Source organism: Onychostruthus taczanowskii, unplaced genomic scaffold, assembly GCF_017590055.1.
Source record: "Onychostruthus taczanowskii isolate IOZ18803 unplaced genomic scaffold, ASM1759005v1 scaffold17, whole genome shotgun sequence".
Classification (NCBI taxonomy): Eukaryota; Metazoa; Chordata; class Aves; order Passeriformes; family Passeridae; genus Onychostruthus; species Onychostruthus taczanowskii.
Window position 1 is genome coordinate 10,357,033 of NW_024498906.1, and position 22,412 is coordinate 10,379,444.

General features: G+C 37.6%; 1 protein-coding gene across 13 annotated transcripts in view; it reads left to right on the forward strand.

The window, feature by feature from the left end:
* Positions 1 to 22,412, forward strand: part of KDM6A (lysine demethylase 6A) — a 152,346-nt gene that overhangs the window by 85,276 nt on the left and 44,658 nt on the right. For all 13 annotated transcript variants that reach the window (XR_005952299.1, XM_041399930.1, XM_041399931.1 and 10 more), the window contains 6 exons: positions 7,333 to 7,387; positions 10,142 to 10,176; positions 13,696 to 13,789; positions 18,835 to 18,961; positions 21,485 to 21,583; positions 21,945 to 22,164. Coding sequence is in view for 12 of the 13 variants with exons in the window: in XM_041399930.1 (XP_041255864.1) it covers positions 7,333 to 7,387; positions 10,142 to 10,176; positions 13,696 to 13,789; positions 18,835 to 18,961; positions 21,485 to 21,583; positions 21,945 to 22,164 (630 nt within the window). In the remaining variant the exon portion in view is untranslated. The remainder of the gene's footprint in view (positions 1 to 7,332; positions 7,388 to 10,141; positions 10,177 to 13,695; positions 13,790 to 18,834; positions 18,962 to 21,484; positions 21,584 to 21,944; positions 22,165 to 22,412) is intronic.

Consider the following 22,412-nt stretch of genomic DNA (forward strand, 5'->3'; position numbering starts at 1 on the left):
GCACTGTGATAATCTGAAAGGAGAATAAAGCAAAATCTCTAGGAATGTAATGTATCTTTTTATTCATTGGGTAAATGTAGTTGGAAAAAATAATCATACTTCTGGGTTCATGCCACATTATTTCTGGCATGTCACTTCCTGTCATGGTCATTTTCCTATTTATTGATATTTTTTTTTTAATTTGGCCTCCTTTTTTTATAGGTGCATGTAATAATCTTCTCTCGCATGTGTGTCTCAGTTCTTCTCTTAAGTGCTGTTGAATGTTCAACAATTTCTAGAAAATATATGGGAATGAAAGATTTCAAAGAGAATTTTGGAGGACATTGCTGTATGACATACTGCTCCAGAGCCTTTTGAGATCTGGGAGCTGAGCACCAGGTGACAGCTGTGGGAAACCTTCTGGTGCTCATCCTGCTTGGTGCTGTTGAAGTCCTGTGGTTTTAGTGGGGATTTAGAGCCGTGATCCCGAAAGCCCTCTGCGTGCAGAATTCATGCTTAAGGGAGAAAAGAAGTCTTTGTTTTTTATATTTATTAGATTGATAACATTGAGGGAACAGCGGGGGCCAGGGGGCAGATTTTCTGAGGGTTTGGTTTTATGAGGGGAAGCTTTGTTTGCTTTTGTTTGGAGATTCGTGGTAGGGAAATTGTGTGGGTTTTGTTGGATTTTGTTTGGTTTGTGGGGTAGGTTTTTTTAATGGGTGGTCAGTGGGAATGCTGGACACAAGCAGCTTGGTTTATAGCAAACAAAGCAATGTTTTACTTTGGGAATTTTATTTGGTTTTATTACAGGTGCAACCTGTACCCAGTAAAAAAATCTTTAGAAGAGTGAGAACTCAATTTCTCATGTTTTCAATTATCTGCCTTTTAGCAGAAATACTGATTCTGTCTTTCACTTACAGAAATTTATCCTCCTTCTTTATACACAAAACAGTTATTCCAGTAGTTTGCTTCAGGCTTATGCTTTCATCTTGCCCGTAAATCATCAATTTAAATATAATTTTAATTTTTTAATTATTCTTCTAAAGATTCTCATTTGTTAGTAATGTTAAGACATGCTGCTTATATTAGGATAAGAAAAAGGCTGCAAAAGAATTAAAATGTGCATGAATTGTATGAATATGCATGAAATATAAAGAAATTAAATGCTGATGTACCAATGAACAGCTTGAAGTATTTATTTATAGTCAGTCAGACACTTTTCCAGCACTTATTCAAATATTTCTCCTGTATATATATATACTTACGAAAGATATTTTTAGCTAGTGCAGCTATTACATGCTAGCACAAAAGTCTTACAGACATATCATTCATGTTTTATGTTCTTTCTCTGAGTAATAAGTAAACAAGTATTTAGGAAAGTGAAAATTCCTGATTTTGAGCCTTCATGTGCTGTTTTACCACCCAGTTATCTTTCTCGAATGGGCTTAAACTAGTAATTTTTAAGTTTAAACAGACATTGAAACCTTATGTATTTCAGTTATTAAAAATAGCTAGTCAAAATACATGTGGTTATGAGATGTTTTAGTTTCTTATGTCTAGTTTTAAGTCTTGAATTCTACAAGGAATAGTTGCTTTTTTAGATAAAAAACAAGTTGAAGGGCTTTGGCTCTTGCAAGTCAGATATCCAAGATTTCAGGCACTTCACACACAAAAGTGAAGTGTTTTTTATGGCGAGCAAAATGAAATGAATCAAAAGATAATTTCAATAAAAATGTAAGTGGTTGGAAAGCAGCATTTGGGATTGAAATTTTTCTCTTAGTCTTGGTAGTTTGCATATGTCAGTGGTGGAAAGACACATACAAGAATAAATCCATGGAAGTTTTTTAATGCAGCATGGCAGTGTAACAAAACTGCAGGAGAGTTATTAGTGTGACTGGTTTTGACAGTGGATAATGATACCACTATGTCTGCCCTACAGGGTGTTCACTTTTATTCTCTCTTACCTAGTTTCACTTGGGTTTTTGACTAATTCCTGTAAAAGAGAATTACAGGTGTATATTAGAAATGCCATTATTACAAAGAGGGTTTTTGACTAATTCCTGTAAAAGACAATCACAGGTGTATGTTAGAAATGCCATGATTACAAAGAGGAGTAGGTGCTAAAACTGAATTACCGTGCTGTGTGGCATCTTCAGTCATGTGGGAGGTGGGGAAGAACACACCATGGGAAGAGGAATAGGTGGTTCAGAAGTTGAGCATTCAATCTGAGGGTATCGGTGGGACAACCAATATCCTTATGTATCCTTATTGGCTGGATGGGGCAGCCCTGGGTGTATGGACAGACTGGGGAATGACATGGTGGAAAGGGGCCTGGGTGTCCTAGTTGATGGCCAGTTGAACATCAGCCAGCAGTGCCCTGGCAGCCAGGAGGGACATCCCTGTCCTGAGGGACATCAGGCACAGCATCGCCAGCCAGGCAAGGGAGGGGATTGTCCTGCTCTGTTCTGGGCTGTGGCAGCTTCACCTTGAGTACTGGGGGCAGTTCTGGGCACCACAATGGAAAAAAGACATGAAGCTATTGGAGAGTGGCCAAAGGCAATAAATATGGGGAAGTGAGGGGAAGCCATATGAAGCTGAGATCCCTTGGTCTGTTTGGCCTGGAGGAGTCTGAGGGGAGACCTCACTGCAGTTACAGCTTCCTTGTGAGTGGAACAGGAGGAGCATGCACTGATCTCTGCTCTGTGGGGGCAGTGACAGGACCAAGGGAATGGCCTGAAGTTGTGTCAGGGCAGGTTTAGGTCGGGTATTAGGAAAAGGTTCTTGCCCAGAGGGTGGCTGGGCACTGGAACAGGCTCCCCGGGGCAGTGGTCACAGCACCAGCCTGGCAGAGCTCAAGAAGTGTTTGGTCAGTGCTCTCAGGTACATGATGTGATATTCGTGGGTGGTTCTGTGCAGGACGAGGAGTTGGACTCAGTGATTCCTGTGGGTCCTTTCCAACTCAGGATATTCATTGATTCTGGTGAGCTTCGTTCATGGACCTTCTCCTTAAGAGGCATCTCCATCCGGATAGATCCACTTTTATCAGGTGTAGCTGTAACTGCGAGGTTGGCATTCAGGGCACACAGAAATACTCAAGAGTGTAGCCACAGGTTGTGGACTGAGCTGAGCTTTCTGTGCAGCCTGGGCAGCTGTGGGGGCTGGAGGCTGAGTCCTGGAACGACCCCGGCTCAGGGCAGATCAGCTCCATGGTGCTGCGGCAGTGGCTGCAGACTCCCAGTCATCCCCTTCCCCGTGACGTTCTCTTGCTGCTGGCAGTCTTTCAGGCTGTCAGCACAGGAACAGCTGAATTCTGATGTTACAGAAATAATGCATAAAAGGTGGAGGCAAATGGGAGTGTTGAGATAGCTTTGTGAAAATCACTATGTAAGATATTGGGCAGTAAATTCAGATGCAGCCCTTTTTATGGCTTGCAAAAATACAACTTGGATGATCTTTCTGTTTGAAAGTAATTTTTCTCTTAGAGCTTGTCAGAACAAGAGATTTTTCAGAGCGCACTGCTGCTATTCATTGTATATGTATCAGTGGCTTTTGTTCCTTCTGTCCTCCAGCAAGTTTTTTTTTTTTTGTCTCCCGTCTGTAAGTTGTTTTTTTTTTTTTTTTTTTTTTTTAACGTTGGACAAAAGTACCTGAGTGTTTACACTGCACAAACCTTTCTGTTGCAAGCTGAATTTGTTCTGAGCTCAGAAGGCAGTGGAGAGCAGCAGGATGAGCTGCTGTAGCAGCACATGGAGCGTGTCCTCTCCTGACCCTCTCCCCTGGTCCCAGAGATGCCTGGCAAATGGAGGCTTGGCACCCTGCCCCAGCTGGTTACACAAGGCTCTCCGTGTCCTACTTATCGGAACAAAAGCTGCTCTGAGCAGCACGGGCATCACACCTAGGTCACACAGGCAGAAAAAGCCATCTCCTGACAGAATTTTACTGAGTCATGATGGAGCTTTCCTTCGTGGTAAGTCGGTGAGGATTGTCAGGTTTCAGATGATGGCTTGCCTTGCTTGCTGAATCTATGCAGAGCCAGAGCTATTAAACTTGCTGATGTCACCCTGGAGAGGAGGAGGGACTAGAATCACTACAGAGGTCTCAGGTTTGCATGTAAACAGAGACAGTACTGAAAATGTTGCACTGAAAGAAAAGGGTTCGTTTTGCTTTTGTCATTTATTGATTAAAGAAACAACAAAACCTTGTGTACTTGCCTGTTACATTTGAAAGAATCGGTGTTAATTCTGTGAGGGAAAGCATGTTAAGTTACCTAAATCAGCATCAGATTACTGTTACTTTACTACCAGACCTAGTGCTTTCATCAGTTCTCTTTATATGGAATCCACTGTACCTCTCATCCTTGGAAAGGTTATCTTCGGAATTGTTTCCACAATCAGAGGCAAGTCAAGGACTCCAGAGGAGATGGAATGGGCTGCAGATAACTCTGCAATTACAGATGGCTACAAATCAAGGTGATTTAGGGCTTGGCTGATCTTTTCCAACCTAAACGATTCTGTGATTGCGCCTTGAGCCGCAGCCCTTGAGAAGAGCCTGTTAGTTTTTAACATTCAGAACACTGCCTTCTAGGTAAATCCTCTTACTGGGGATTTGAATTTCTATAGACTGCTGTCTGCCTTGAGGTATTGTGTGTCGTCTCTGAGCTGCAGCGGCCTCTCCTGCATAACAACTATTCCACACAGCAGTAGCCAGCTCAGTGCTGCAATATTTGAGAGGGGTGCAGATGTTTGCCAGCCGCTGCTGTTGGTTGCAGAAATGGAAGTTGGAAATTATGACTATTTTTTAAATTTTTTGGTGTTGGTAATTGTGATTAGTGGATCTGCATTTGGCTGATGAGGTTGATGTGTTAGAATTTGTGCATGAGGTTTTTTTGTTTTTTGTTTTTTTGTCTGATTTTGGGTACTTAAAGGGGAGCTGTGTATTATTTATCCGGCAAGAGGTGTAGGTTTGCTCGTGTGTGTGCATTTCAGAGGTTCTTGGTTTGAAAGGTTCTGGGGTTTCTGTGTATTGCTTTTAATTATGATAACTGTTTAGTGCAAATGGTGTGTTTTTCTGTACTCACTGGCTTTGGTTTATCAATTTCTTTACCGTTTGTAGATTAGTGAACAGTGCAAATAGAAATTTACCACACTAAGAAAATTTTCAAAATGTGGATTTTTGAATTTCAAAAGTTGGCTACTGTAGCAGTGAATATTTAATTTTTTAGGGAGCATTGCTGAGAATATTTCTGCTTTTTTCTACTGTATAGCGCTTGCTACTATTGGCATACTTATATATTAAAATGGTTAGCTATTCTTATATGGTTGCTTGCTTTTTCTCAGTGAGTCTCACTGCAGTAACCCTTAAGAAGAGCTACTACAGAACAGTTGTCAGTCTTTTTTCTTTAGATCTGCTTATTTTTTATAATAGCATTGCTAGGTGAGAGCAAATCTGTTCCATTCTGCTTTATCTTTCCATAGTAATTGTAAGTGATGGTGCAAGATGACACATCTGCACAGGAAGGATTTTGCACCTTTTAGATCGGTAACACTCAGTTGTACAGGCCAGAGCCTTTTTTTTTTTTTTTCTTTTGGCAGGCAAAATGCAATTTAAGATAGAGCATTTTATTTTTATTTAGCTTTTTTTTTAAAAGTTGTCTGCTTAGTAGAATCACTATGGTAACAGACTAAAGGATGTCTCTGAGGCACTCAACCTGCATTGCAATGTAAGTGAGGGGAGACTGTAAGTTGTCTGCCTGCTGAGCAGTGGGGAAAGGAACAGACACAGCAGAGAAATAAGATAATAATTAATATTTGTAAGCTATTACTTAATGCTTGCGCTGAGGTTAAAAAGTTATGGTGTGAATCTGTTGGTTTTTGTGTTCTCTTCTGGGGGGATATTACTGAAATGTTCATTATAAATCAGGAATTTTTGTTGTTATTCAGGTTGAGTGGTTCATTTTCTAAACGCTGTTACATGTTACAAATGATGCTGATGAAGTGGGTGAGGAGGAATCTGCATCACTGTATGTCAGAGCTTATGGAAGTGCCAGCATTACTTTTATGTCTTGTTATGGAAAAATACATTAATTTTTGAATTTTTTGTCCCTATTAAAACTGGGGTATTTTGGAAATGTGATGGTCTGATAAAATCTTACACGTCTTAGAGATGTGTTTTGTATAGACATACTGTATTCAAGGAGTTATTGTGACAATGAGGAAAGTTAAGTAGCATTTAATAGCTCTGAGTACAGTATTGAAAGTGTGTTGCACCTATCCATTAATACAGACTTTTTTTCCTTCCCAGCTACTGCAGTAGGCTCCCAGTGCCACCTAGTTTGGCATCCTGGGTAGTTTGATGTAAATTATAATTTTTATGCTAAGAAAATAAAGTATACTCAAGTGTCATGTTTTGTGTGTTAGAAATCACCTGACACTGTATTTTGTAAGCAACTGTATTTATTACAGTAGTATTTCATAGGGTAACTCTTAGGCTCCTGTATTCCTAGGCTTTATTCTCTGTTGAGCTAATATGTCAACTGAAATTTCATACCATGTGGGTATTTTCTCACAAGTTTATGGAAAAGCTCAGGCCCTGGAGTTTCGGTGCCTGTTCCATTCATTTTTATACACTTGTGTCTCAAACTAAATAGTGATCAGTGAATTAACATGATGTTTACAGACAGATTTCGTTGCTCTGCTTTTGTGGCATTCTTTATAGATGAGTGAAAACCTTACCTCAGAACCTAGAATGTTTTAAAAGGTGTTTTTTATATTCTCTAAATAAAAATGATTAAAATTATACAAGCTTTAATGTTTAACTGAAGTTTTCTCAACATCTGGAGGAGAGGATGTGAGAACTTATGACCTCCTTATGAACTCACGTTCTAATGTAGAGGTATTCACATTAAATTCCTTTTAACAAGAGTTCAATTTTTTAAAAACTTAAAATCACTGTTTGTAGGGAGAGCGTTCTGTTTTTCTAGATGGATTGAGTGCTTAAGTATTTATCTCCATGAGGCTGTGAGCTGGTGTGTCTGCAGTCCCAGTTGTGTGTATAAAAACTTAATCTTCCAATTTTGACCATTCATTTGATGCCTTCATTATTTCACATGCAACCCCAGTTGTTTTATGAAGATCTGTTGCTGTTTTATATTCCTAGAAGCATTGAAGTGTTTGCAATAAAAAAAAATTATTTTCCTCTAGTAAGCAGTTGAACAGAAATTGAAAACTGGTTTTTTTAAGACACATGGTAAAATGCAGTATTGATTTTCAAGTAAAAAATAGATTTACTCTTAGTAGTTGCCCAAGTGCTAGTATTACTTTGTTTGAAAAGCAAATAATTCTTTTTTCTTTCCAGCATTTTCAGTTAGCTTTGATTGACTGCAATCCCTGCACTTTGTCTAACGCTGAAAGTAAGTAACCAATAAGTATTTATTTGTTGTGGATCTTTTTTTTTAAGTCTTATGCTCTCAACTGTATGAATTTTTAATGAACCAGGTCTTCAAAATCAAAAGAATTGGTACTGAGAGAGGGAGACTACAAAACCAGTCTCCCTCTCTCTGTGGAGACAGATGTTCCAGTGGAATTGTGGATTGTTTTAGAAAATGGAATAAGTAAAAATTGAGATTTAGCTTATTCATTACTCTGAAGGCTTAAATTCTGGAGGAAACTTATTATTTGACTGCTTTTTATATATTTATAAACCTGGAGCTTGTGCCGTGGCACACATTTAATACCAATTTTTTTAAAGTTTGCATCATCTTGATAATCTGTAACTTTTCAGTGATTATTTTCATGCCATTTAAATTTACAGATGCAAAATTCATCATCAATCTTACTGTAGAAATAATAAAAAAAACCCTTATTAGATTTTTTTGGGGTTTTGATATCAGCTATATATTACTCTGTATTTGAACATGTTAATCTTTAGTGCAGTGTAGGCAGAGTGTTCTGTAGGCTGTAACAGAGTGTCCTGCAGGTTTTTATGCAGAGTTAGTGGAATTGTATGCAAAAACAAAACATGTGTCTCTCTGTGTTTTGGAGTCTGTAAGAATTAAAAGGCAGAGAGTTTTGAAGGAAATTATTCCTTCAGTTTTTAAGGTACCTTCATGCTTGAGCTTAAGTTGTTGTTCATGTTGAGCTTAGGTTACCTCCCAAGTCTCACTTCAGGGGCATTGCATATAATATTTAAAAACATTTCTTTAAAAACTGGATGGAATTGTGAATATTGTATCAGCAAAGTAGTGAAAGGGAGTTTGTTCACATGGCTGAAACCACTGGCTGTATCAAGCCAGCTGTGCTTCAAGGCTGTCTTCAAAGCTTTGTCACTTATCAGCAGCAGGCACAGATAATTTTGTAAAAACTTGCAGGATTCTCCCAGAGTCAATAAGCTTTTATTACTTTTCTACCAGACATGTGATTGTTTATTGTATTTTGTGTTTGTTCGTGTTCTTTCTCACTAACTTTATCGGTTTTCACTAAAGCTCTGAATTTCTGGAAGGTTTTCCTAACCCTTGCCCTCCAGTCCCCTCTGCCCCCAGATTTGTGTTGGGGGCTGGTCCCATGTCAAGGCTTCAGTGCCTGACAGACCCCAAGGAGGAGGGTGAAGAGGACTGAGAGGTGCTTGGCCAGGTCCCCCTGTGCTGTTCAGGGAGGAGAACTGACCCCCCTGCCCCACCCCAGAGTGTTGGGTACCCTCACTAAATGCTCCATTTAATCCTCCCCCTTTCATTTCTAAGGGCTGGGTGAGTAGCAGCATTACACTGTGTTCGTTCCCAGCAAAAATGTTTGAGTACTAAACATCTCTTCTTCCTATTTAGGCTGTCTCTAATCTGACACCTTTAATTTTCCTTTCCCTTCCAAGGCATCACTTCATTTTGATGCTTCACACTGAAGGGAGTTTGTTAGGAGGGGAAAAAAATAAGAGAGAGGTTTTTTAGATAATGAACTCCTGAAACAAATGCAGGGCTTTTCTTTCATCAGTACAGAGTGAAGTTTGATGATGCAGTGAACATAATGGGTGTGTTATGTGCCCTTTAGCAAGGAACACAAAAAGTTTATTAAAATTTTAGATGATGCATTTCATTCTGACCTGGTTTCCAAAGTGCACCCGGCTTCCTTCTTTATAGCAGAGGACAAAGCAGTGCACAAAGGGAGATTTTTTTCCCTCCCTTATGACCCAGAGTGAAACCCTGAACTCCTATTACCTGTATGTATGGTAATTTGGTGTCACACTTTTCTGTAGCTTCAAGGGAGGGAATCTGTGTAATTGAAATAAATTGAGCTTGGCTCAAACACAGGTATTTTCTTACTTGTAATCCTCACGAACATGGAGCAAAAGTCTGTCTCAAAGGAACTTTTCTTTCCTCATCAAAGCAGAATGAGGATTACATTCATCTCAATTAGCTTTAGCTATCTACCACTCCATGGATAGTCCAGGTTAGCAGTTTTCAAGTCTTTTCTGTGATGATTTGAGTAGTGTGAGGGTAATTTTCTCTCTGCTTTTACTCTTGAACAGCCCATTTTTCTTTCTCCAGTCAGCAATCTTCTAGCCTGCACAGGCTGCTGGTGGTATTATGGCATTCTGGGCAATTTGTATGAGGAATTGAAAATGCTTAACAGTAACAATCAAAGTATCCCCTGTAATTAACACTTGTGGTTCAGTTTAACAAGGGAAAGACAATTTCTAAAAGGAAGAAAAACCACCTAAATGTAAGATCCCATGTAAAAGTGGCAGTGTGTGACATAATGTTTTGTAACCCAGCTAGTCTGTTTCTTGACACCTGAATAAAAATGTTTATTTCTAGCTTGGTTGTGTACAGAAAATGCTATCTGTGTTCTCTTACCTCAGCTTCAAGAGATGTTATTGCTAAGTTTACTGAAAGATTAATGGACTCTCTGTTTCAGAAGACAAATAAAGTCCATGGATTGCTTTTCTCAATATCTGTTTGCAGTTTTTGTGCTTTGTTAGGGTATTCATTTTCTGTCAGGTCAGGTATATTAAATGTAAAAATATCAATGTAAAAAATACTTTTGGTGTCTTCAAAATGTAATTTGTCTTGGGCTTGCATTGATAAATTTTAAACATTGTTTATCCCTTCACTTCAAAACATGGCAGTTGCTGTTGTACATTAAAACTAATGATTTTGATTTTCCCACTCTTACAGTTCAGTTTCACATTGCCCACTTATATGAAATCCAGGTAAGCTTTAAGCTCATTTTCATAAAGTGTGGTTGAGTTTCAAACTAAGTGATGTAATCAGTCTGTGGAATTTGGATTGTGATGCTTTACTAAAGTTAGACTAAAGTCTTGAATCACTCAAGAAACTTGACTTTCTTTGGCTAAATTAAAAATATTTTGTGTGTGGAGTGTCCTGCCAATAAATGGGATAGGTATCTTAATAAACATATATTTACTAATCTCCCAGTTTGAGTGAAAAAAAAAAATCTCAAAATACAACTTCCAGGAAAATTCTTTTATGAGATTCTATTTATATTTAAAAGGTTATATGTAGATTTAAAAATATGAAGCTTCTCAATTCATTTATATATATTCATATTGTTTCTCATATACACACAGAGACTCAATCCCAGCCAGTTGCCCATGTGCCTTTTAAGTATATGTGGTATATTTGACTTAAATTTTTCAAATTTAAGTGTCATTTTAAAAGTTTTTAAGTTTTCAAATTAAGTTAATGCATGTGGCATTAGGGATCTGTGGTCAGTAGCAGATACAGCTGTGTTACTAACTCTGGGTCAAATCCTACCACAGAGCTTTTCAGGTGAATCTTTTGGGGAAATTACAGAACACTTCCCGAGCTTCCAGAATATAAGTAAATTGAAACCAAGTGGCTACTGAGACAGCTATGGAATATTTGAGATTTGACTGGCTGGTTACATAATGTAGGTGCTGTGCCCTTTTACCACATGTATAGGTATCATATGACTGAGGAAGTGATGTGACATGAAAACAAAACCTGTTGCAAATGAAATGGATGACAGACAAACTATATTTTTAGTCAGAAAGTAAGGGCTGTCTTTCGATGGCACAGTGAAAAATGGCCTGAAGTATTTCTGTATAAATAAAAGATATGAATCTGATAAACAGCAGATTTTTCTTTTGGGTGCTTTTGGTGCAAAGTTGTATGACAGGACAGAAATCTCCCATCCCAAAGCACCATTAAGCAAGTTCTTGGATTGTTGTGCTTCTTACTTGGCTACCATCCAGACTCATTCAGCACATCAGTTCTGTTTTACTCCAGCAGATCAAAAGGAAAGTTAGACACCCCAGGTCACTGTGCCAGGTGTCCTGTGTAAGTGTGTGAGCAGTGGTAGCTGTGCTTAATCTGTGCTTTCTGGCTGACAATTACAGGCAGCAGGAACTTTGTTTTAATGCAAGTCAGAACAAAAACGTTTCGGTGCATTCTGCTCTTAGGTTTGGTTTGTCTCGTGGTTATGGCTGGGAGAGGTATCTTGTTTTCTGGAATTTGACAAACTGATAACCAAAAGAGTCCTGGCTTCATTCTGGATATTACCTCTGACACAATTAGAGAGGTTTTGGAGGCAGGTTGGTTGCTTGGTTTCTTTTACAGGACACAGTGAAACAGTTTTTTGAGCCCCTCCATATAATTGAAAATTATCTACTCTCATAATATTGATGAAAAGTTAATTCATTTCTTAATTAAGTACCACAATACTGCACTTTAAATGATGGATTGCCAGGCTCTGGACAAGAGACAAGCCTGGTGCTGATGAGAATTAGCAGTGGTTAACATTTCACCTCTGGAAGCAAGAGGGCTTGTACGGTGTCTGAAGATGCTGGATTGGGTTCTCCTCCCCTTTTCCGTTTCTAAGACCATTCATGATGCAGCCAAACATCAAGGACTGGAATTAGCATAGAGGCATAAAGTTCTTCCCTGTGAGGGTGGTGAGGCCCTGGAGAGGTTTCCAGAGAATCTGTGGGTGCTCTGTCCCTGGAAGTGTCCAAGGCCAGGTCAGAGCTCTGAGCCACCTCATCTTGTGAAAGGTGTCCCTGTTGTGGCAGGGACTGGAATTAGGTGATCTTTTGGGTACTTTCCAACCCAAACCATTCTGATTCGATTTGATGAAATAAAACCAAATGTAAATGTTTAGACAGGTTTTGTTACTATTTTAAGGCATATAGCTAATCAGATTTCTAAAGGGTAAATGCTACAACAAATAACAAAAGTAAAAAATACTCTAGGTCTGGAAAACATACTCTATTTTAAAAGGCCTTTCTAAAATCTCCTGAGCCTGTAAACATATTTTTTAATTAAGTGTGAATATTAGGCACTAATATTTACCTAATTTGACATCTGGATTGCTGCCTCCACTGTCATGCTCTACAGTGAACTTCTGTTCATTTGCTCAACATTCATAGTCATAAACTACAAATTTTGTTCCCAATGCTAAATTTAAAATCTTTTCCTGATTGTTTTTCTTTTGCTGGACATGGATATTTTATTTATTTATATTATTTGTTTTCTTACCAGTTGTCTGCATTTCATGAACACCAATTAAAAATGTTTTCTACCAACTTCCCCTTGTTCCATTTGAAAGTATGTAATTGCTGCTTTAATTTATCTTCCTGACTAGAATAAGGTTTTTAAATCACCAATTTGTCTTTTGTGATTTTGAGATTTCAAGAACTTGATAACATTTCGAAATTTTACTAGGTATTTGTTTAGTTTTCTTCCCAGTTGTCCCTTCAAAATCCACAAATACTGATAACTGTGTACTCCCTACTTAAACGTAATTAAGCCACAGTCATTTGCATTTAGGTGGCCCCATTTATTTTAATGCACTCTTCATCTGTTTGCCAGAATGAAGTCTAATGCTGAATTATCTAAAAGCATATTTGTGGAAGAGGAGGCACAGAACAGCTGAACATTTAAAATACATTCACTTTTAAGCAACTATTGTTAGGGAATGCAAAGATAAATGCTGGCATTATTACCAGATAACTCATCAAATAATTATTGAGAAGTCTTAACCTTTAATATACACAAAACATCTCATACAGTTCACAGAAGTTAATAAAGACCCCCAGTCCTAACCTGGAAATGTGTTTTCGTTACCAACACCTGTTTGTATAGGAAATTGAAAATAGAGTGTTTCTAGACTGTAGGCACACCTAAATTATACAGCAGATAATAAGATGTTGTACCTTCATTATCTAAGCATAAACCTTTTAATTCTACTTGTGGTGGGGCTCTTACCAGGACAACAAATATCTTGAAAGAGGCAGTTCAAATATACCAAAGGAAGGAAAGAGGCAAAATTATACCAGCCACCAATACTGATGATCTTGTTTTTTGTTACAAATTTCCTGGGAGGAATTTGTGTTGGGTTTTCTCAGATGTAGATTCACATTCAAGTATTCACCTTAAAAGCAGAATATTCAATATTGTAGTGTAAGAAGCATAATGCATGTATGAGGAGTTGACAAAATTTAATAATTTGCAAATTTCCCTTAATTATTTTAAGTAGACAGTTTCTAATAAATACTATATTTATGGAAGTTATTCTCTTACCATATATATACACGTCACTCATTAAAGCTTTCATATGCACTGTATGCAAAAAAAAAATTAGAATTTTTTGTCAGCGTGTTTGTGTGCTGTCAGTGCTGTGAAATCGTTGCTATTGGTGATCTGTTGTAAGCTCTATGATTAATCCATTTACTTTTTTCCTTTTGCAGAGAAAGTATCACTCTGCAAAGGAAGCTTATGAACAGCTTTTGCAGATCGAAAACCTTCCTGCACAAGTAAAAGCAACTGTCTTACAGCAGTTAGGTATGTAAAATTAACTTTTATTTTCCTCTGTGTTTCGTTTTTGCCATCTTTGCCTTCAGCAGTGTTTTTTAAGGCTCCATTCCCAAAGGGAGTCTTAGACACACTGCACATGGTACATGAGATTTTCACCCAAATAGAACATGTAGCAGTAGATACCAAGGAAATAAGAGAGAAGGAAAATATTTTGATTAAACTTAGAAAATTAAAAAGCTCTTGTGTGTTAGATTTTGGGCAGTGAAAGGGTGGTTTTTCAGAGAAAGAGGGCAGCAGTTGGAATTCTGTGTTCTCTGTTCTGCCTCTGTTAACATCCCTTGAAAAAAACCTAAATACTCTGTGTCAGACTAGAGGAACATGGCAACTGAAAAATTTACCTTTTCTTTCGCTGTAATTATACTATGTAATGAAAACCAGCTGCTGTAACTAAAAGGTTTATCATCAAGTTCCATTTAAAAAAACCAAAAAATGAAAAGGAATTTTTTTTAAGTTGTCGTATTCCATGTTTATAGAAAGCTGATAAATAATTTTTAGCCAAGAATTTCTAAAAAGTGGATAGAATAAAATGCTTTTGTCCTCTATATCATATAAAAGTATTTCCAGAATATTTTGTTAAAATTGTTCAACCCAGTACAGAACTTCTTCATTCACCTTCTCCATGTTCTTCATCTAATTTATTATTCTAAATATTAATTTAGCCTGCTTATGCCCATTTTTATTTTTTTTCCCTCTTCACATAGTGGTCATTTAACTCAAATTTGTAACTGGCGTTTATCATCAGGTTCCATTAAAAAAAAATATAAAAAATGAAAAGGATTTTTTTTTAAGTTGTCGTATTCCATGTTTATAGAAAGCTGATAAATAATTTTTAGCCAAGAATTTCTAAAAAGTGGATAGAATAAAATGCTTTTGTCCTCTATATCATATAAAAGTATTTCCAGAATATTTTGTTAAAATTGTTCAACCCAGTACAGAACTTCTTCATTCACCTTCTCCATGTTCTTCATCTAATTTATTATTCTAAATATTAATTTAGCCTGCTTATGCCCATTTTTATTTTTTTCCCCTCTTCACATAGTGGTCATTTAACTCAAATTTGTAACTGGCATTAAGTTATGGCCACAGTGCTTTCTTTCTCTGTGATGCAGGTTGTGTATGGATTTGGAGTGGGAGAATTTGTGCTCTGTGACAGAATGTCAAAATCAGTGGGCTAATTTTGAGTCATCTCTTTAAAATCACAAGTGAAACTGCTGGAGGAGTTTGCTGCAGGACTCTGGGTGTTGCTCTTTTTGCTGTCACAGGACAGTGTTGCTTACATCTCAGTAAGCCCTTTGAATTTTTTTTTTTTAGCTTGGTATTATGTCACCTAGTATAAACTGTCAGCAGTTTCATCCAGAAAGGCTGTGCATCTGATCAGTGGAAGACAGGCTTCTCAAAAGAGCTGACCAGCTCGTTTTCATCTCTGTTTGATGTATGTTCCACAATAGAAGCAAAGGCACATGGTTGTATTCATAAAATCCTGCCACAGGTCTCAGTGCTAGCAGTAAGAGCAGTGACTTTGAGAATTGTCTGCTGTCTGAAAACTGGATTAACTCTCTTTATTCAATCAGCATAGGTCACCCAGTTTTGTTGTGTGGGTAGCTTCTGTGTGGGGAAAGGGATAGAGTGGTCTTAACTGGAACATTGAAGGAATAATTCCTTTTCCTTTGCTCTGCTCTGTTAGCAGTGGTATTTATCAGTCTGGTGTTTATCGCAGATTTAGTCTTTAGCAGCTGGTAATAAAAACACCTCCTCAGGAAGCACAGTCCGGGTGGTGCACTGCTGCTTAGAAAAAATAATAGAAAATACCTGCCATCTGCCAGAATGCTACTTGAAAAACCAGTCAAAACATATTTGTATTTGTATATTGAACTCTTTTTTTTTTCACTTTGACAGAAAAAATCAGTTTGAAAATAGCTTTTGTTTATTTTCCTTTGCTAGTTAATGTTTGTTGAGCCAGATTGGAATTTAGGCAAGTTCAGATGTCTTGTGAGAGAATTACTAAAATCTTTGCTCCTGTTGCTGGTTTCCAAAGCTGTGACTGTGGAGGAGAACCCTGTGATTCCCAGATAAACACATACCTAGTTGAGTGATGAGTGCTGACTAGTTCAGGTAGATACCACGGTAAAATCTTCCTTCCTTCTCTTTGCTGTTCCATTTGCTTTCCAGACAACAATTCTTTTCACCACTTTGCCCAAAATGACATTAAATTAATGAGACTGAAGATCAAATCTGTCCCAATATTCTTTCTCCAGTTGTATTCACCTGTTGGATAAGGAAGAGTGTAAGAATAAAATCAACATCTGCTTAGAGATCCAAAGTGCGCTCCCAATTATTTTTGGCTAGATGGTGTCTCTGTAATTGGATGAGGCATCTGAGGTGCTGAAATGGGGAAGAAGTTAATGTCTTCAGAGACACTCATATTTACTAAAGAAAAAGTGATTGCCACAAGTTCAGTTGTGAGAATGATTGATAAACATGAAAAAAGACTAATGAACTAGGCTAGCACATCAGAGGGACTTTTACCAAATCTGTTCCAAATGAGATTGCAAAGATCTGCAAATGAGCATGGAGCATATGTGACATGTGGACAAGATCTGTGGTTTAGTTTATCATGTCCCAGCAGCAGAAAAGTAGTCAATTATGTTGGTTGAGAATTGGAGATAGGTCTTGCACATGGGAAACTGCATAGCTTAGGTGTTTTCCATCACCCCCTTTATGTACATTCTTCGTTTATGCTCAAGAACAGATCCAGTTTCCCCTGCCTTTGCTATTCTAGTGGAAAACTTCTGTTTGCCCTGCCTTCCTTGCTTTCTGCCTTTTTTCAACTCCCTGTGCAGGAAGATAAAATTGGGAAGCGGCCCTTGTTTCAGCAGAGAAGCCAGATAGGGATTGCTGGTTCTCATTTCTGTCTTCTAGAAATAGACTCGTTCTTTTTTATCAGTGAACCTCAGTAAAGATCTCACAAAGATACAACATGTTATCTTTCAATCCAGCAAGGTTCTGGTGAAACAGAAAGTAGGCACACAACATTTCTAAAGATAGAGGAAATTGTTTAATGTCTTTTCTTTTTTGCCATTGTTCATAATCCCTGAGCTATTACCTTTATCTCAGGCTTTGTCTGGAACAGCACCTGGTACATATAACCTTAATGTACAGTTACTCATGTGAATTCCAATAACCAACCTCAGAGAAGTCTTTTTTTCTTTAAGCATGAGTATTGTCTGTATGCTGAAGAACTTCAAAGGCTTGGGATTTGAATCAAAATCATAGTTTGTTTATTAATTTAATGATGCAAAATCGTGTTATGTGACTGCAAAAAATCACTGCGGTTTTTTATCTTTTTTTTTTTCCCTATTGGTAGATTTTTTTACTGGATCGATTTTCAGTCCAGATAAAATACTTTTTTTCAGCACTGTAACCGCTTGACTCCTTACCTGACATTTCTTGCAGTCCATGAAATATTCAAACTTCTGCTTGTGAACACAATTTTCAAGTGGTATTTCTGAGACCACCTCAGGCAAGTGTTGTTCAGAAGCTGTGGTCTGGTTTTTGACTGCTTTTGTTTGGAAATTTGCATTCCATTTGCAGAAGTGTGGTGTCTGTCAACAAGTATGAGCCCATGGAATAAAAAATGAGCTGTATCAAACAGGTAGAATAAAAATCATAAAGGAAAGTGTAATTACAGAGAGTGAAATGAGCCTGCAAATACCCATCAGCTCCTTCTCAGTCTTGCCTGTCTGTGCAGTTAGACTTCATCAAAAAGCACAGATTTAGGGTGCTGAATGTTTTGCCCTCGGATGTTTTAAATGGACAGGCAGTGCAGGTGTGTGCTTAACTCTGTCATTAACCAGAACTTTACATAAACCATGGGTAGTTTATGAAATTGGTGTCCTAGTGTTCCGTAATGGGCTGTTTATGGGTGTGACAGGGACAGTCTTCTGTCACATCTTACATTTTAGAAATGTTTTCTGAAAAGCAGTGGCTTGTTAAGACAAATCCATGGCTATTGAGCAAACAGCAAAACATTGCTGAGCCCTGTGGTATGCAGTGATTTCAGCAAGCCAGCTGCTGGCCACAAAAGATTTCCTTGTTTGTACTCATTGTATGCACAGCAATTGAGATGGTTTTGTGGCTGCTTGAAGGAATTCCATCTGAGCATAGAGGCAGATGAGGAGCAGCTGGAGAAGGTGATGAAGGTGCTTTGTTTGAAGTGGTAACCAAGCCTTGCATCAGTGCTAGAGCAGAAATGCATTTTAATAGCATGTAAAATATTATTGGGGAGGATGGGTTGTGGGAGGCCTTTAAAGTGGGGATGAATAATTTGTCTAATGTAATGAAAGAAGAAAAGGCATTTGAAAGAATATGACGTGTGGTTAGATTAATTTGTTATGTAGATGAGAGGTGATGGCATTTGTCAAGGTGAATGGAAAATACGTTGTATTAATGAGGAGGAAATTACAATGTAAGACAGATTCAAGTGGAGATGCAAAAATTCTTAGTCCAAATGTAGATATGGGACAAATACAAGGGTTTAGAAGAAGAAGAGTAAACAATATAATATGTAGATGTTTACACATGGTAGATACAGATATAGATATATGTATGTACAAAAAACATAATTGCTATGTGTGACAGGGAGAATGGTGGCATTTTTCACAATGTCAGGGAAGGTATCTGTGTTCAGAGAAGGAAAGACATTAATATTCACTTTTATAGTAGAAGATTGAGCAGTTCATAATTGTGCTCCTAATCTCTTAGAAAATTATTTAAACCCAAAAAAAGTGCTTTAAAACTATGTGAAAGTAATTTTAACTTTGAGTCTTTTTTGTCCTGTAATTTTAGTATAGAACTTGAAAAGTTTTTAAAGCTTCATAATGTATATATAAGTGGTTTTATTCCTTGATATTCTTACTTTTAAAGAGACGCCAATGCTACAAAGGCCTGCTGTGCCAGAGTGTTCAGCTGTCTTGGGGTATTTCACTTCTCCCATTTGTGGATTGTTTTTGTAGGCTGGATGCATCACACCGTGGATCAGCTTGGAGACAAGGCAACCAAGGAAAGCTATGCTATACAGTATCTCCAGAAATCTCTAGAAGCAGATCCAAATTCTGGTCAATCCTGGTATTTCCTTGGAAGGTGAGAAAAGACTTTATAGACACTGTAACTATATTGGTAATTTTTTTTGAGGATGCTCATTACTGTGAGTATTGTATACTGTTTTTCTTCTTAATCTTGTCTGAGGAAAAATGAAGAGAAAGTATGTATATATCTACTGAAGTCTTCAGTTTTCTAGGAAGTGTATGAAAAGACAAGGTGCTAACATATTTGGGATGAATAAAGAGTAGAAGTTGAAGTATCTTACCCCAGTGGCTCTGCTTTTTGTAGTTATTATTCAATCTACACATTTACAGTAATCTGAATATATCCGGCCTGGTTTTACCTGTTTCTCTCCCTCTTTTTTGTAAATCCTCTCTGAATGTTGTTACTTTTCTTCATACCTTTTTCATAATTCTTTCTCTTTTTACTTTCTCAGAATCTCCCTCCTAATCTCAGTTTTTGCACTGAAATACAAATATTTTCTTAGGCAGACATCCATTTTTCAAAGGCATACACAACAATGTATGGCTCAGACTGATCCATTCTAATGTCTGTTTAAGTGTTCAGTTAATTTTGTAGTCTTTGACAGTATTTTGTATGTGAAAAATAATATTCCCAGGTGTAAATCTTACAAATTTGATGAGTTTTTCTGGTCTCCTTTTTAAGAAAATTGAATACCTCACTTAAGCCAGCAGTAACTATTGAAAAACTCAGGTTTTGCAGAAAGCTTTGAGGGCAATTCAGTCCCTGTGTGAGCACATCACTTCTGTTGAGGAATACATTCAAAAAGAATGAGGCAAAAATAAAAAGAATATCCTAACTTCAGTGTCTTCCAGCTGACATTCTTGGGGATTCTGGTCACACACAGCTGGAACCTATTTTTGATTTTGTCATGCTAATAATATTTCTCCAGCTGTTCTGTAAGACAGGGATCTCCAGCCAGCACCGAGTGTGCAGGGCAGAGGGGCAGGGCAAGTGTGGAGGGAAAAGGAAAAATGAGCCCAGGATCATCTTGTGCATCTTGTCTTCCACTGGGCTAAAATCCTGGTTTTTTTCAGTAGTCCCATTCCAGGTGCCTTGAGCAAGTTGAGTTCTCAGGCACGGTGGAGCTGGAGTTCTCCACAGGTGCAGCTGCTGTGCTCTGCTCTCGGGTGGTCAGGGTGAAGCCTAGGACCCTGCAGACAAGGGGGAGAATTCAGGAAATGGGGTGAAAAATTTAGTGGGAGCATCTGTTTTGCTTTACAGGGAGGACTAGAACAAAAATGTTTCTGTGCCCCATTTCTCCAGTCCATTCTCTGGCAGAAGAAGAACAGGGCTTGTGCATTCACTCTTTTTTCCCTCCTCATGTATTCCCTTGTGCTGTTCCTTCCTCTGCTGGTTGTCCAAACCAGATAACAAGTTGGTCAAAGCTATCTTTCGAAATATATCAGCACCTCCACTGTCTCCCACTGGAAAAACTCCATCTGCCAGAGTTTTGTGGGGGCCTAAAGTTAATGCCGTCCTAATGAGAGGCTTTATGTGTGTGCTACCCAGGCAGAGTGAAACATGTCTGTTGGACATAGGGTTAGATTGTCATTAAAGCAATTTCCTGAAACACTGTATTCAGACTTAATGGATGGTTTTAGGCAAAGTAATGCTATGTTTTATTGTATTCATTTCCTAGTGTGCCTCAAAAATACTTGAAAGAGTGTAGCATGTTTGACAAACCTTTGCCTGTATTGTTCTGCTTGCTTTTTATTATTTACTAGAATAAATTTTCTGTTGTTATTTATGTGTTTTGAAATTTTTCAGTTCTTTTTCCAAAGGGAAAGTTGTTGCAAAAAATACAGGACACAGTTATTGTCAATTAAACTAGTAAATATATATAGATGGATATTTGATCTTGGTTTTATTTGGAGCTTTTAATTTTACAACTGTAGGTATCGTTCCCTGTGGTATAATTGTAGTTCTCTTTAATGCCAGAATACCTTTGAATTTGTACATGAGGAATTAAAGGAAGACATATAAAAAAACACAGACTCACACAACCTTTTACAAAATTTGGTGCTCTGTATATGCTGTACAAGTAACTGTTTGTTCATTACTTAAATATGATTGAGATGCAAGAAATGCACATAAAAAGCCTCCCAGGCTGTCAGGGACCATCCTGGTTGAGTTGGTCAGTATCTCTCAATAATTCTGTTTTGTAGAACATTAAGTTTTATAACCATTTGTTTGATAAAATAAGTAACTTAATTGTTTCACTGTAATGCTATCTGTAGATAAATACTGTTTTTATTGACTGATAAGGTATCACCAGTGAAAGAAATGCAAGTCTATAGAATGTGGGATTACTGTTTTCCTTGCAAATGTAGTAATCCAGGGTTTAAGTAGATTTGGGGTGCTTAAATAATTAGTAATACACGTTGAGATGTTTGAGTTTGCTTGTGGCTGGCATGCAGGAACAGCAAATGTTGAGTGTGTATTTGCATGACTTAACATTTATCAGATCAGTCTTGGTAAGCCATGCTCAATGATTACCTTCTATAAATACTACCAAAGTTCGTTCTTTTCTTCTCCTAGGTGCTATTCAAGTATTGGGAAAGTTCAGGATGCCTTTATATCTTATAGGCAATCTATTGATAAATCAGAAGCAAGTGCAGATACATGGTGTTCAATAGGGTAAGAATGATACAGGGTAATTCAATTACATAATTCCATGCTAATATATAAAAATAAAGAATATCAGTTTTTTGACTCTTTTGTAAACTCAGAGGGACTGTAAAGTCTTTTTTACTTATACACCCATGTTGTCAGACTTGTCTGATTTGAAGTTTAAATAATGAATTAATATTTGCTTTCTCGGTGTTTTAAAATACTGAAAATGTTACATACGATGTTAAAGTGTTATATATTTCTTCTTGCAACTGGGGTTTATATAATGCCAAGATTTATTAAGGGGTTGGGGAGGAATGTGTATATTTGAGTTGCTTGTGTCTTGACTTTGTTATTAATTCTCAACTTCACTAATCTTTCTATTCAGTGTGCTGTACCAACAGCAAAATCAGCCTATGGATGCTTTACAGGCCTATATCTGTGCTGTACAATTGGACCATGGCCATGCTGCAGCCTGGATGGACCTAGGCACACTCTATGAGTCCTGCAACCAGCCTCAGGATGCCATTAAATGCTACTTAAATGCAACTAGGAGCAAAAATTGTAGTAATACCTCTGCACTTGCAGCACGGATAAAGTATTTACAGGTAAAACTAATGTTTTAAGCAGGGGAAAATGCTCTTCAAACACACAGCAGAGGGGAGGGGAGAAGTCACACACGAGTTTAACTTGCAGTTGTTTGTGGTGTGTTTAACCTGTTTTCATGTGTACTGTAAGCATATCATAGCCTGTAATATTTTATTTCTTCATTTTAAAGTGGAACTTAATTCCTTATAAACCCTATTTTGCACATTTAATCAAAGCATACTGTTTTACATCATTTTGCTTTTTCCTT